Consider the following 16,443-nt stretch of genomic DNA (forward strand, 5'->3'; position numbering starts at 1 on the left):
GTCAACTCTTCTCAATAGAATAAACTACCAGTCATTGCCTTATAAAAAAGGAATTGGGAAAGTAAACACAATCACTCATCTTTCATCTAAAACATGCAAGAATGTGGAGAAATTGTAGTTGTCTTCCACATTTTTCAGCCATTTATCAACTCTCTTATCTAAGTAGTTAGTTGGCCTTTCTCTCAAAAAACAAAGCACTAACAAATATAAACAAAATAGCAATTTTAATAGTTCATCCTTAAGCTTTCTTCCTTCTATATAAACTGGGAATAAAAGTCAGGAGCATAGGATGTTATTACTCTAGGAACATAATTATTATTCAATAAACTCCCACTGAATTGAATGCTAGGACACTTAATGGAATATGAACGGAACAACGTTCAGAAAGCCTGAGTACAAATCCCATCTCTGTCACTTTTCAGTATGCGACCTTAAGCGAGTCACTTAACATTTCTATGCTTTGGCTTACTCTCTGTAAGTAAGAGGATCAAAAAGGAACACTGGGCCACTTCACAGAATTGTGGTGAGCATCTAAGGAGAAAATATACAGGCAAGGCTCTCCAACAATCCTGTGCTATAAATATGGAGCGTGATACTAGGAAAACTAGGCAATGTGGTATTTTCATGTAATGATCGGAAACATCTCTGGCAGGTCTAAATTGTTATATTTCTGGTAATTTCAGTCTGAACCCACCTTGTGAGCGCCAACAGCTCACCTCTTCCCAGTTTTCTACATTTCTAGCCACCCAAATATTAGGAAGCCTCAGGCAAACCTGAATTTGCAATTGAATTCTTCAAAACCTGAGACTTGTGAATTATTTCCCCTGAGAAAGAAGCATTGAGGAGCAGACTATAGCGTACAACAAGGAGAGAAGAAGGCGGCTATGATGCTGAATTAGACAGGACGGAAAGTGTCAGAAAAGATGGTGAGCGATTTTGAAACGGACAAAAAGATTACCAGGCGTCCTTTCAGTGGAACGCTGGGCATTGTCTGACAGATCCTCTGGCAATATCTGATTTTATAGGGGCTTGTGCCTTTTGCTGTGTTTGACTGGGCTCTTTTACAATTTCGTGAGTTGTAGAAAACCGATGATAATGCAAATGATTCGTGTCCACAGAGACACAAATAAGCTTTGTTCTGCAATTGATTTCCACCTAGTGGAAGACAGGAAAAAAATTTTCAAAAAATTTCATTTTACTGCCCTGAGGATATTGACCAATTTTGCACCTATTAGCAAGTCCATTTCAGCATTCCTGATTGCCTATAAATGTGTCTGTTTTTCCAATTTTCTTTTAAAACCCAGATGGTTTTCAATCTTCCTGGTTTGTTCATTAATTAATGCATGAAATAAAATCTTTGACGTGTTCATTTTATATGTTTGAGTCAAGATTTTACCAACTACAAATTATCCTTTAATAAAAGAGATACAAGTGAAGAGCTCAGTTATCCTGGTGAACTTTTTTAGAAGGCTCTAGGTAAGCAGAAATGGTCAGCAAACACTCTATAATTTCATAACTTATGTTTAGAGAAGAAATTTTCTAAAGAATACAGAAAGCACTAATTGCACTGCATTATTTATTGTAATAAAAAAATTTTATAGCTGAAGCAGTTTAAGTAGAATAAATGCTGCCAATAAAATTCAAAGTAAAATTGACCTGGATAAAGCATAACTTGAATAACCCTTACACTAATAATTAATAAATAAGGGTAGTCTAAAAATGTCACTCCAGCAGCTGTTAACTACAACTTCATCCTCTATAAACATTTATTAAAAAACAATTAAGTAGTAAAATTATCTGGTTTGCATTTTCTCTCTTTTGGCTACTGCCTTCTGATGAAAGAGCAAAGTGAAAGAAAGATTTAAAATATAGAGATAAACAAAGGAACATAGATAATTAATATGAATAAGGAAATTCTCAATAATCAAGATATGCCTATAGGAGTCTAAATCAGATAGGAGTAGACAAACATAACCATCAGTGATGCCAGAGTTACAGATAAACTAACAAATGAAATGAGAAAATTATTTTACATCAAATACCAAAAATATTGGACCTTACAACCTCTGTGAATACAGACCACCAACCCAAACCATCTCATACCACAGTCCTGAAAATGGCTACTATGTAGTTGCAAAGAAGGCTCAATACATTGCAGTCACAGCACACAAGTCCAGCTCAGAAATTTAAAAATGCAACAAACATTTATTGAGAATTACCTACCTGAAACACTGTGATAGGATGTGGAGATACAATGATGAAAAAAATATAGGAATTATCTTTTAGAAGCTTACACTTCTCTCTTGGGGAAACGTTATGTACCTTGCATAACACGAGGTCATAAGTGCCATCCTTCCTGTATGAACGAAGTTCTATGGATGGGCAGGAGAGTAATCAGTCTCACAGATTTCTAAGAAAATCTGTGTTGCTACTAAGGGAACAACAGAAGATTGTCACAGTCCCCACCCGTTTGGGCCTTCAATCTTTTATCTTTTTACTGGGTCACTCTCCTTTGGCAAGAGCTTATCCTATACTCTTCAAAGAAGCCCTCTCTCCCTGTTTCTTAATGCTAATTGATTCCTTCAGATGAGAAGCCAGAAGCTTCCAAAACTCCCACCTACAAATTTACCTGCAACCCCAACTACCTACACGCCCCCCCCCACACACAGTTCCTCCTCTTCAGAAATGAATTCTTTCACTTGAGAGCTAGTAGCCATTTCTGCCTCCACACCCATCAATCTCCTTAAGGCCTTTCCCTAGCTGATTATCAGCCTCCTACAGCCCTCTATTCCATTTACATGGGTTATTTATTTATTTATTTTTACATTTTAAAAAAATGCTTGAATATTAGCCAACTTCTTAAAAATCCCTCATACCTGTCTCTCTCTTCCCTAGCATCCTAAAATAATAATCTAACTGCATTTCTTCACCTCCTATTCACTTCTTAAATCTCTGCCATCCGGCCTCCACCTCCCCACCTCTCCTTCTTCACATCAAACAGCTCTTGCCAAACTCACCAATAGTCCCTTGTGAAAAATTAAATGTGCATGGTTCACTGTCTGTCTTGACTTCTCCACAGTCCTTGAGCCAGTGGGCAGCTCCTTTCCTGCTCTTGTCCCTTGGCCTCTGTAATATCTCTTGATTCTGAATTTCCTTCTACTGCTTTGTCTACTCCGTCCCAGCTTTCCTTCTTTATTGAACTCTATTCCTTGACACAGTAAATATGAGTGTTCCTATGGCCTTCCTACCCAGCATTGCCCTTCCCCTCAGTATTCTCCCTTACTCCATGGTTTTAACGACTTACACACAGTTTATTTAACCAGGCCTCACCTTTCTCCCTAACTGCAGACCTTGGAAAGCCAACCGTCTGCTGTGCATTCCCACTTGGATGCACCACCGTTACTTCAAAGTCAACAGGTCCAAAAACCTATTTACCCACTCCCTACCCTCCTCCCAAACCCTCAGCTACCTAAAGCATTTTCTATTATTTACCAGTCAACCAGACCTCGACCTAAGACTCATGCTGGATTCCCCCTTCTCCTTAGCCATGGAGAATTCTTGGTAGGCTCAACCTATTTAATAGTTCCTAAATCAATGTCTGTTGTATGAAAGAACTAGACATTCATCAATTCTCCCTTGAACTACAGCCATATCCTCCTAACTCGCTCCCTGCCTCCAGCCTCAACGTTTCCCTATCTCAGCCCCAGTGTATTTTCCACAGTTCCCAAAATAGCTGTTCTAAATGCAAATGTGCACTCTTTTGCCTAATATACAACACCCTCTCCCCTTTTCAGGCTAAATTCTAAGTGCATTAGCATGGAATACAAACCAGGTCCTTCAAGATCCTGTCTAGCTCCATCTCCTGTACTAACTTCATTTCCAGACTAAGCTCCAGTCTTAATGACCTTCTTGCAATCCACGAATATGCACATGAACTCCCATCTCCATGCCTTTGCACATATTATTCTCCCAGCCTAAAGAAACTCACACCCTTCACTGGGTGCCTAGGTAAGAGCACACATTTTGGAGTCAGATTTTGGCTCAAGACTTAGCTCTTCCCAGAAGTATAACCTTAGGCAAGTTACTTAACCTCTGAACCTCAGGTTCCTCATCTATAAAATGTGAATAGTGATAGTACAGACCTCATAGAGATTTTGTTAAGATTTAATGAGGCAAGAACATGAAGTTCTTTTTTTTTTTTTAAAGATTTTATTTATGTATTTATTTTCCCCCCAAAGCCCCAGTAGATAGTTGTATGTCATAGCTGCACATCCTTCCAGTTGCTGTATGTGGGACGCGGCCTCAGCATGGCCGGAGAAGTGGTGCGTGCCCGGGATCCGAACCTGAGCCACCAGCAGTGGAGCGCACACGCTTAACCGCTAAGCCACGGGGCTGGCCCATGAGAACATGAAGTTCTTAGTGCAGTGCCTTTCACATACATAGCAAACGCTCATTACATGGCAGCTATAGTTTGCTAACTTTGGCTCTTCCTGCTAAAGCACAGTGGAGACGCTCAATTCCGTACCCTTCCCTAGCTCTACACAACTGTGCTCACTTCCTCCCTATTGCTCCCATCGCCCCCGTTCAAGCGTTGTCACTGTACTTCCTAGTGAATCCTGTAATTACTGTTTTACTTAACTGACCTCTCCATTAGGCTCAAAAGGAAGAAAAGGAAGGACAATGTCTTCATTTGGTATCCCATAGACTTAACTCAGGGTCCACCAAGTAGGAGTCAATACATTCCTTATGAATGTGAAAAATTTAAAGGATGAATCCCAAGAAAGAAAAATCTAAAAATCATATCAGAGAGGATTCACTCTTCTTCCATATTTCAAGAGAATCTTCCACTGCTTCTCACGTCCATAGACCTGATTACGGAATCGTGAAGATATATATTTTAATGGAAAGTATCAATGAAGTCAGTTGCAGGTTGGATGGAAGAGTTCCTTAAAAATTATATGAATGTGTCTAAGAATGATCTTCCTAGAGAGTGAGTTTTAAACTGGGTCTTGAAGGATGAGCAGGAATGTTATGGAAAAGAAGGGCTTTCTAGGCAGAGTAAGTAACACGTACGGAGGAATGAAGAAAATGAGTAACTGGAAGCAGAAGATTATTCAGGGGATCTCTAGTAAAAGGGTCTGGAAAAGTTGGTTAAGAAATACTGTAAAGGCTTCTTTGAATGTCATTCTGAGGAGTCTGGACTTGATAATATAAGCAATAGCAAACCACTTAGATTTACTTGCATTAAAAAAAATAATACAGCAGTATGAAGGGTGAATTCAAGGTGGGAGGGGAGAAGAGAAAGGAGACTCACTAAGAGATCACTGCAATAGACCAGGTAAATTACCACTGGAGATAAGGCCAAAAAATTACAGTGAAAAAGAAGTAAAATCAACGTAAGTCAGATGTGGAAGGTGAGGGAGAAGAATTAAAGTTATTAATTAAAATAGTATGTGTACCTAGTTAGATTGTGGATTAACTACAGAGAAAAGAGATTTAGGGGGAATATTCCTTCAATATTTAATAGACTGAGTATTTAAGTACATGTGGTACAGTGAAATGGAGATATCCAGTAGATTCCAGGATATATGGATCTGGATTTAAGAAGGAAGATTGGAGCTACAAAGACTTGGTGATCACCAAGAATACAGCTAGTCGTTGAAATCGCGAGCATAAACAAGATTGCCCAGATAGTCCTTGCAAAGCAAACAGAGCAGGTACCAGAGAGTAAAATGTTGAGAACACCAACATTTATGGAGCAAGTAGTTAAAGAGGAACAAACCAAGGAAGTGAGAAAAAGAAGCGAGAGAAGTAAGTGAGGCAGCAAAGAACGCCATGGCAGTCACCAAGGGAGGGTCTTAATATGGACAAAACAGATGTTAAGTGGGATTAGGAAAAACAGTCTCTAGATTGAAAACTACATCATTAGCTTCTTTATCTGCAGCAATGTCAATAGACTAGTGGAATGAGAAGTCCCACTAGTGATTACATTTGGGAAGTGAATGGGAGGGGAGAAAGAAGAGGCTGTGATTCTCTTCAATACATGTGGCAGTGTAAGAAAGATGAGCGGGAACGCAAGAATGGAAAGAGTGTGGAGGCAGGGACAAGGGCAAGGTTTTCTGGTTCCTCTTGTTTGCTTGTTTGTTTTTAAAATGGGGTAAAACTTGAGCATGTCTGCAAGCTAAGATGAAGGAACCAATGCAGAGGGAAAAATCCAAGACACAAGACTGAAGAATTAAGCTAATTGGGCAGATCTCCAAAATGGTGGAGATGAAGGAGCTGTAGACAAGTGGTCCTTTCCTCAGAAAGGTGAATAGGCATTCTTCTGAAACTAGGTGAGGGAGGAGCATGAGAAGGTTGTCTAAGATATTATAGATAAGTTTAGCAATGGTAGGAGGGAAGTTGAGAGAATCCCCACCACACATCACTATTTTCTGCAGTAGAGTAGAAAGTTAACTATCTGCTTGGAATGGATGTTCAGGAATGGAGTAAGAAGCCCCAGGAAATGACACAAAGCTCATGAGTAAAGACCTGCCAGAGTGAATCCTACCAGTTTTGGCCACCAGACCTAAACCCCTGGTAGGAACTGGAGTCTCCAAATGAACCAGGTTAGAATCAGGGACAAAAAGGAGGATTTAGTCAGATGTGTCCTCAACAGAGACCAGGTAAGTTCTGGGGTACAGTGGGGTGTCCACAAGTTGTTTAGTTCTGACTCAAAGTAATCCCCTCACTAGATTTAAAAGTGGCCTTATAAGAAGGGAAGTGGCCGACCTAGAATTACAGGAAGCAGGGCAGTTTAAAGTCAGTAACACCCAGAACTACGGCCTTACCAAGCACTTAAAATATATTAAGTACCATCAAGGGATAAAAACAAAAAAATCTCTACTGTCTATAAACCACATCTTAAGTTATTAAGAAGCACACAGTCTGAAATTTGTCTATATGTCCAAGAGGGTCTTGCTTAAAGCATAGCATGGACCCATACTTACTTGAAACAGAAAAAGCAATTTTGACAGACCCTGCACTTGCCAGATCTCTTACTTTGCCTTTTAACCCATAAGTGTGACATGTATTCAAACACGAACACTTATTCTCCTAATCTAAATCTCAAACCCTGGGGTTGATCAGATTCTGAGTCTTACTCAACTGTTCCATGGACATGGAATGAAATATTCAGAGGAGGGTGTAGCTTCTAATTCCTCCTTCAACTCCATGTGACCACAAGGAGGGAAAATCCAGGTCCTTTTGTCTTAGTCTAGGTATTTCAGACTCAAATTTCCTGGGTGCTCTTAGTACTACAATGAATTTAGCAAAATTGAACCTATACTACTATTCTTGTTTTTTTTTTTTTTTTTTACCACAGAAGAAATACCTGCACTAGTACACAAAGTGAAAGCAGCTTTATGACAACCCAAGAGTGCATTCTATTATGCTGAGACACAAGATATAAAAATACAGAAATTTTTATCTTGTATAAACCGCTATGAAGCAAAAACCTAAAAGATGAGCAAAATGGTTATATGAAAACTATGTCACAAAAGGAACATTAATATATTAACAAACAATGCCTATACTAGTTATAGTTGAATTAACAATAAGGAGTGCCAACTTAGTTTTAATAATACAAGTGATTATTTTGGATTTAGAATATTTGTCAATTTGGGGAAAAACTCATATTTTTCATCTTTAGAACCTGGCCTTTCAAATCTCCGTTAACAACTCAGTGGCAAAGACAAAACATCTGCCAAAATACAGATGACAGCATGAGCAAGTGTCTTAATGGCAGGCATTTAGTGTAATGCTTTAACACACTGTCTCTAGACTGCTGGGGCGGCCCCATAAATAAGTACTTTTAAATAGGCATTTACTTCCTTAAAATGGCAACTTGTGTTTAAAAGTAATATAGTCTTTAGGAGAAAAGAAAACATTTTCATTTAAGCAAGCCAAATTACTACTAGACTTAAGACCCATAAAAATGTGTTTTAATTTAATCATGTGTACCCCAATTTCAAAAACTGACTTCGAACAAAGAAAAAATCATTCAACCACTGAAAAGACAGCTCATATCACTGTTGTTATTTGAGTGAGGTTTTATTTACCAGTGAGTGAAAACCACGGAAACTGCTGATGTGCTTTTAAACAAATATAATTGGACAGATTGGGGAAGAGGGAGGAGCGGAGCACAGTAATTCATTCTGCATCTTGTAAACTAATACAAGGGGGTGCAGTTTGCCTGTAATTAGATGGAAAGGGCATTTTAGATAACTTCTTTCACTGCAAAGGTCAACTGAAACTGTGGCAGCTAACAGGAAACTGGCTACCTTGATTATCAGCCATTTGCAAATGAAACTGAAAGGAAAATCAAACTTCAGTGCAAACAAACATACAAATGCAGGACTTCCTTTCTCATTCTGGATTCTAAATTTAATCTCCCAAATACCTTGGTTTATGACTACTTGTGTTCTGAGACTAACAATATCTCTTTATACACATCCTTTTAAAACTACATATTAAAAACACACAAAAAAAGCCATTATACCTTATGACAAACACTATCACTTTATGTTTTATGTTTAACACTTAGAACTCAAATGCATACTGCCTCTATTTTTTTTTCAGGTTATTATTAACTAAGTATAATATAATACCATAAATTCTGAATTCTATGACTCTGTAGGGGCTTCAGCACATTAAAATTTTACATAAATGAATGCTAATTATACATAATCTTAACTATTACTAAAGGAGGCCTACCAGAATTCCTATTCCCACAAGTACCATTCCAGCAATTCTTTCTAATCTACTTGAAAATAGGCCCCTTGTTTTTATAACAGTACATGATTTACACTTTTTACTCTTCAGACTAGCTTTGATGCCAACCATCTGAATTAGAGATATTTTATTACAAATTTACAATCTGGTTCACTATGAAGGCTGTCTGATTATACAACAGATTTCTGAAAGCAGTATTATTTTAGCTATAATGATAGTAATGGCAACAAGCCATTAATGATGATGACAGGAAACACTACCTTACGGAACATCAATCCTTTAGATAATAGAGATACTGATATTAACAGCTCCGACATCCCAGGATGTTTCAGAGAGTGGAGAAAGTGATAAGCAGGGACTTAAGGGCATGTTGCCTTAAGACACAAGCCTCTATGAACGAAGCAGGGAGGCTAACAATCAGTTTACAACGTAATTAATTTCGCCTTCTAGAATTCAATGTAACAATTGCTTGCTACTGTTACTCAAGCTCAATTCCGAATCTTACAAAAAGTTCACAAAAGGCTCTATAGATGTGAAGAGTGACAGGCACTGTAGAGCCACAAAAATCCCTATTCCTTCCTCAGTTTTTACAGACGAAGCACACATTTTCAAAAAGCGAAATGGATTCCAAAAGCTTGGGGGAACAAGACGCCTTTGGCGTTAAAAGACGCTAAATCCCACTCTGCTGCAAATCTGTTTTGACTAGAGGTTATTGTCTTTATATTTCAAGCGAAATCTGGATAACTCTTAAAATGGGCCCCTCAAATAAAGTGGGAAAATTTGAACGTGCAATTGGGACTATATTAAGGTGGTTGATGGCGCGTGGGGTAGCGAGAAAAAAAAGTGGATAAGAATAAGGAAGCTTATTTCTAGGGTTAAAAAAAAAACGGCCAGAAGATTCTTTCGATTAAATGCTGGGTTGGAAATGAAACTTACTTGTGTCCTTTCTGTCCCCTTAACTCCTCCGTTCATGCGGGAGGGCAAATAGGAGAAACCCCGTCTTGCAGACTTCGCCAAAATACGCACTTCCATCACAAGAGGCCCGGGCCCTCCCACTCTCCCTCCTTCATCCCCACATGCGTTTAAACACCGAGGAGGGAGAGGGGTGCGAAAAAGGAGGGATCCTAACAGCTGTCACCCCCTCGCCTCCGATCGCGCCCTTTCCCTCTACACTGAATTGTTGCGGAAGGTGCACGCGTCTTCCTTGGGGTGAGCGTCTGGAGGTGCAGAGCGGGGGGAAGGAGACGAGCCCCGCTCTCACCCAGGGGGACGAGGAAGAGGAGGGAAGGGAAGGAAGGGGGCACCCGATTACTCGCGGGGCCCTCCCAGGTCCGCACCCGGGCGTCAGGGCCCCGCCACCCGCTCGGGGGCGCCGCGGGGCCGGCGGGGCGCAGCCCACACGCCCGCGGGGGCGACCAGACCCGAGCCGCAGAGCCGGGAGCCGGGGGCACTCACCGCAGCACGCCGAGCCCAACAGCAGCAGCAGCACCAGGGGCCACATCTTCGCGCCGCCGCGGGGTCGCCGCCGCGGGGTGGCCGCCGCCGCCGCCGCCGCCGGTGTCTGGAGCCGCCGCCGCCGCCGTCACAGGCAGGACCGGCCGACGCCGCCCGTCGCTGTCAGGACCCGTCGCCCAGGCTGCCTGGCCGCGCGCACGCGCGCTCCCCGCCGCCCCCGCCCGCTCCCCCCGCCCGCGCGAGCCGCGCACGCGCACCTCGCCTCGCCCCCGCCCCGCCGCCGAGGCTGTGGACGCGGCGCCCTCTTCGCGGCGGGCTCGAGTCCCGCTCCCGCCCGCTCCGGGCGGTGGCGCTCGCCGGGCTCCCTGGTCACGCCCCGCGGCACCCCCCCGGAGGCTGAGCGACTGTTCCCACGCCCACCCGGGACCTCACTGCCCCTGCCCCGCCGTTCCCTTCCTGCCTCCGGCACCGCCCGCCCCACGGCCCCGCTGCGCTTGACCGCTCTGCTCTCCTGCCTCAGGAGCCCCCGGGCGCTGCCCGCCCGCCCGCCGAGCCCCGGCCCGCACGACCCAGACGGCTCTCCGCTGCCGGGGCCCGCGGCCGGCCCGCTACCCCCCTCTCCCCCCCCTCCCCCCTCTCCCCCCTCTCCCCCCCCTCCCCCCCTCTCCCCCTCTCCCCCCTCTGCCCCTCCCCCCTCTGCCCCCTCTCCCCCCTCTCCCCCCTCTCCCCCTCTCCCCCCTCTCCCCCCCTCCCCCCTCTCCCCCTCTCCCCCCTCTCCCCCTCCCCCCTCTGCCCCCTCTCCCCCCTCTCCCCCTCTCCCCCTCTCCCCCCTCTCCCCCTCTCCCCCCTCTCCCCCTCTCCCCCTCTCCCCCTCTCCCCCCTCTCCCCCTCTCCCCCCTCTCCCCCCTCTTCCCCTCTCCCCTCCCCCGGGTCCGCCTGCCCCGGGCCGCCGAGCCCCGGCGGGCGCTGTCCGCAGCCCGTCCGCTCGCCCCGCGTGGACTCCCGCGCGCTCCTCGGGCGCCGGCCCCGTCTGCCCTGGCTTCCGCGGCGGATCCAGGCGCTCTCGCCTTGCTGTTCAGTGTTTTCATCCCTTGAACAGGGTCACATAAACAAGTTCCATCGCTGGGGGAAACACTGTGAGGTGTGCTGAGCGCTGAAGCCCCAGGGGCATCGGGCATGGCCGCAAACATGGGCCAGCACATCCCTTCCAGCAACGTCGTTGAGCCCGCTCTGTGACCGTGCCTTGTGCGGCCCTTGGCGCGCTGTTGGGCTTTAGCATGCTTGAAAAATGGGTTCAGAAGGTGGCTCCGAGCCCCACTATGGACGAGGCCTTTGAATATCTCACTGATTTACGCAGGCCAGCCCCATCACTCATCTGGAAGCAAAAGCCCTTTTAAAACTACCTTTAATATTTATCCTAAATGATGAACTCTCTTGTTAAAAAGTCAGGCTCTGGTGGGTCCTCTAATGGGGTGCATATCCTGTCCGCTACTGTGCTTGTTTTCCTCTTACCTGTTGGAAAAGAAAGCGGTTTCCCACCGCAATATCCCGCTTCTCCAAATCATCCACCCATGGCGTCTCCTCCATTGCAGCCCATCCCCTGAGTCATAAAATCCAGGAAACAAAATTTCCACTCTGTAGCAGTGTATTATATCCTACGTAAGTTTTTCCTATTGTTTTTTGTGCCAAGCTCTTCCCCACAGCGTTATCAATTCTTTGAAATCAGAGAGTGTTTTCAGTCTTTCCTCCTCCAAGACTTCCTGTTGAACTGGGCAAACAGAAGGGGTTTCATAAATGTGTTGATGTGACTTGAGGCAAGCATGGCTCCAGTGAAATTTGATTGTTTTTTAATGATTAAAAAAAGAAAAAACAATTGCCTGGCAGATAGCTCACTAAAACAATGGTTAATAATTGTGGTGGTAATGATTTGAATGGCAGCCTTGACACCCTGAGGCCACCAAAGGGACTGACGGATTCTCCTGCAACTGCTGCTTACATGAATACAAAAGAATCGTCAGCCAGACTTGGAGCATTAGGGACATTGTGTATCTCAGAGCAGCTGGTTGGCTAAATAAGGCTGTCAGCTGTCCCTGAGACCAACCGACCCCCCCCAAAGCGGAAGAGTGACTGGGAGGGACTGTCCCCAACCTTCAGAGGTAGAGATGGAGGGATGCTCTATTTTGTACCGGGAGCTGCTTAGCCTCCGTGCTTCATGGAGCTTTGTGCAGAAAATGGAATAGGCTAAGTGAGGTGAATGAGAGGCCACTTGGGTGACCACCTCTGCTTTTGGGACTCTAGCTGAGTTATGTTTCCATGGTGGGGCAGAAGGAGGTCTATTCCGGGAGAGAGAACACAAAGCAAGCTGCCTGGGTTCGATCGCCTTCTCTCTGAAATAACTTTGGGCTCCTTTCCCATTGTCTGACCACCTTACATTTGTCTAACCACTCTTTTAACGTTTCCACGCAATTTTACTTGGAATTTGAGCTCATCTTATCTTCATGTACGGGGTTTCTTGGGTGGAAAGTGAGGGATTGATACATGTGAGAACGTTTTGAACAGAGCTAGTGCACATTAGATATTTTACCTAAGGTAATCTCCATAGCAGCCTTGAAACGGTGTCGTGCTCTCCATTTTAGCGATGAGGAAACAAGAGAAAGAAACCACTTTGCCCATGGTTCTGTGTGATATTTCTTTCTCTCTGTCTCCCTCGTTTCTGTCTATCTCCCTTGGCCTCGTTTCCTGACTCTTTCTTTTCACTCTTTAACATCAAAGATGTTATAGTTTCCCTTTACAGATGAATAAACTTACAACCCCAAACCTTTGCTATTGTCATGACCCTTTATAGATGAGGAAGGTGAGGCTTGCTCAGAAGCTCAGGGAGGGGTTGTGGTTGGACTGAAGTTAACCTGACTCCAGGGCTAGTGAAAATGTTCACAAGCTTCTGTTCTCAATTCAGGATCAATTCCCTTTTCTTTCGCTTCATATCTTCACAATGCATCTACTTTTATCTTCCTCCCCAAACTATATCTGCATCCTACCACAGAGTCCATATTGATATAATATTGTCTAAAAAATTATTTTGATACAGTTGTATCCTTATTGTAATTTTTCATTCAACAGGTATTTTTTGCCCCATGTTGTGGCATGCAGTGTGTTGTCGGCTCAGAACCATACGTGCCTAACTGCACGTGGTCCGTGCTCTGTGTAGGGCCACATGCACCATTCTGCATCAGTGGACCTCTGTCAGGGGATCCCACAGTAGACCAAAGCCCAAAATAACCCCAGTATGAGTTAAATGCCCCTTCTCTGTGTTTTAGTCATGTTTGGTGCATATCAGTTACCTTAGTATATGAAATTATCTGTTTATGTGGCTGTCTTCCTGTTTAATAGTGACTTCTTCCTGGACTGTAAGCTCAATGAGGGGAGAGACCACATGCGTCATGTTCACTGCTAGCCCCTGTGCCTGGCACTTAGTAGGTAATCAACAAATGGTTGTTAACAAGGTAAACTAATGGTTAAACCTCTCAAGGCCAGGAATTATGTCTTCCGTGAGTGTCTGGCAAAGTTCCCAGCATAAAGGGGTATTCAGTAAACCTCTGTCAACTGAACTGTTGAAGTAACCCTGAAGCTTATCTAACATATCAGAGGTCTGTGAACTGAACCGTTGAACTAACCCTGGAGCTTATGTGACGTATCAGAGGTTCTTAGCATCAATAATTCCAATTTTTGGCTTATCAATCAAGCTGGTTGCAGTACATGACTATTCTCTCTTTTTAGTGTCTCTGAATATGTGTTTTGTAATGAAGAGTCTTGTATTTTTAACTCTTCTGGCCAGTGTGGTCCTAGCTAACTTCTGTGCTGTGGTCAGGCACTTTACATTGGCCATGCTGGACTTTTCTATGCTGGGTCTATTCTACTTTCAGGCTTCTCTGCTTCGATCATGCTGTTTGTTCCCTCTGCTGCATATATTCTCCCCCATGTTTTCTTATCTCTTCAATCCAAAGAATTCCAAGTCATCCTTCAGGGCCAACATCAAGTTTTACCTCCTTCGGGAAGCCTTTCTCAATCCTACTTTTCCTCTTTCCTGTAACTCTCCACCACTTTGCGGGTCTAATTATCTCTCCCATTACACTTTGTTCATGATGCTAATAAAATGTGTTAATATATATTTCTTTCTACATATCTGTCTCCTCTTCTGTCATGTTAGCTAGGAGAAAATGAAATTTTTTCTGGGCATATTTGTATCTCCAGGGTCTGGCGCGACGCCTAGTTGAAACCTAAGGGCCCCGTGTGTGTTGAATCAGTCAAGAGGACCAGTGTGGTGTGTGGTATACAGAAACACTGTAGCCTGAGTTTAAGTTACTGCTCCAGCCACCTGCTAACAGTTAACCTTGGACAAGCTGCTTAACCTTTCTGAGCCCTAGTTCCTCATTTGTAAAGCCGGATGATAAAAATAATAGAAATTAACTCTTCAAATTGCCTTGAGAATTTAATGTTAACACTTTTGCAGTTACACAGAGCAGGGCCTGGTGCACAGTAAGCACACAATCAATATTAGCTCTTATTATTACAACCTTCTTATAGTGAGATGGGTCTCCTAGAAGGGCAGTGAAAATTATTATCAAAAGGATCGCCAATTACTGGTCTGGAGCCTTGAAGAAGTACCATGAGTTAGCAAAGTGTCTACAATTTTGTTTCAAGCTAGAGGCACATGTCTGTGCTCAGTGGGTGGCCCGTAATCCTCTAGCTCTTCTGCACACTTTGCTGGTGATTGAATACGGAGGGACACACATCTGTGACACCTGGCTCAGGGCCCAGTGCCCTGGGGCGTTACTTCAGGTCAATCCAGTTATTAAAGCATAGGAGCCCCAGTTTTCAAAGAAAGCAGTGTAGCAGTGAGGGTCTGTGCTCTCTGGCAAGGACTGAGTTTGCATGGTCAGGCAGCTGGAAGATATTGACGTGCAGTTGGAGGGATGGATTTGGCTTAGGGAAACAGAAGGACGGCTCCAGCAGCAGGAGATGATCTTTGTAGCCTGTGCTTCAGCTAGGGGCAAATATTAGAAACATAAACGGCCTCGCGGTGGGAGGGAGGGAGGGCTGAGGGTTTGGGTAAGGGATATCCTCCTAGAGACATGACAGTCTGATCCGGTGTGAATTTCCTCCTGGGTGTCAGATGTGCACAGGATTGTTTTCCTAGGTCAGGGAGAGGCACAGCCTTCCGTCTTCCTCCTCCTCCTGCTGCTGCTGGAGGCTACTCATGTAGGGACCCATCCTCCTAATAGCTAGAAAGCATTAGAGGAAGCCAGCTTCCAGGTTAGATTGTAAAATCACAGCAGGCTTATTTCTTTGAGAGCACATAATGTTTGGGGTCCTGGGAAGGCCCCTTCACATCTTGTCTCACTCTCCTCCTTGAGCAGATAACATACATGTAGTGGGTGCATACTATGCACCAAGACTTCACCATGCTAGTGTATTTATTTTCTACTGCTGCCAGAACAAATTCCCACAAATTTAAGGGCTTGAAACAACACTCATTGATTATCTCACAGTTCTGTAGGTCAGACGTCCAGTGGGCTCAGCTGGCTTCTCTGCTTCTGGTCTCAGAAGGCTGGAATCAAGGCGTTGCCTGGGCTGCTTTCCCTTCTGGAGGCTCTAGAGGAGAATCCATTTCTGGGGTCATTCAGGTGGGTGCAGAATTCAGTGTCTATAGGACTGAGGCCCCCGTTTCCTTGCTGGCTGCCGTCTGGGGGCTCCCTAGCATCTAGAGACCTCTTTTGGGTCATTATGTGTGGTGCATGTAGTCTCCGGACATCTGAGAGCTAGCAATGGTACATTAAATCCTTCTTATGTTGTCATATCTCTCTGCCTCCCCTTCTTCTGCCACATTTCTATGACTGACTCTTCTGCCTTTGTCTTCTACTTTTCAATGCCCACGTGATTAGATTGGGCCCACTCGGGTAATCCAGGATAATGTCCCTATTTTAAGGTCTCTAACCTTAATCACATCCACAAATTCTCTTTTGCTGGGTAAAGTAACATATTCGCATATTCTCAGGGTTAGCACTTGGAAATATTTGGGAGGCATTATTCTGCCTACCCGGTGAGGTTCTTTTCATATTTATCTCCCACAATCCTCATAAGGGGTAAGCCCAATAAGGGAAGCATCGTCACACCCATTGTGCATGTGAAGAAACTGGGGTTCAGAGAAGTTTGCAT

General features: G+C 44.2%; 1 protein-coding gene across 6 annotated transcripts in view; it reads right to left on the minus strand.

Moving 5' to 3' along the window:
- Positions 1 to 10,366, minus strand: part of CD47 (CD47 molecule) — a 43,013-nt gene extending 32,647 nt beyond the window's left edge. For 3 of the 6 annotated variants that reach the window (XR_009222219.1, XR_009222220.1, XM_058555743.1), the window contains exon 1: positions 10,228 to 10,365. Coding sequence is in view for 3 of the 6 variants with exons in the window: in XM_058555743.1 (XP_058411726.1) it covers positions 10,228 to 10,273 (46 nt within the window). In the remaining 3 variants the exon portion in view is untranslated. Of the gene's footprint in view, positions 1 to 958; positions 1,077 to 10,227 lie in introns of those variants that run through there. The other 3 variants (XM_058555742.1, XM_058555744.1, XM_058555745.1) reach the window with 3 other exon arrangements.
- Positions 10,367 to 16,443: the final 6,077 nt, after the last annotated feature.

The sequence above is a fragment of the Diceros bicornis genome, chromosome 15 (genome assembly GCF_020826845.1).
Source record: "Diceros bicornis minor isolate mBicDic1 chromosome 15, mDicBic1.mat.cur, whole genome shotgun sequence".
In the NCBI taxonomy this organism is placed as follows: domain Eukaryota; kingdom Metazoa; phylum Chordata; class Mammalia; order Perissodactyla; family Rhinocerotidae; genus Diceros; species Diceros bicornis.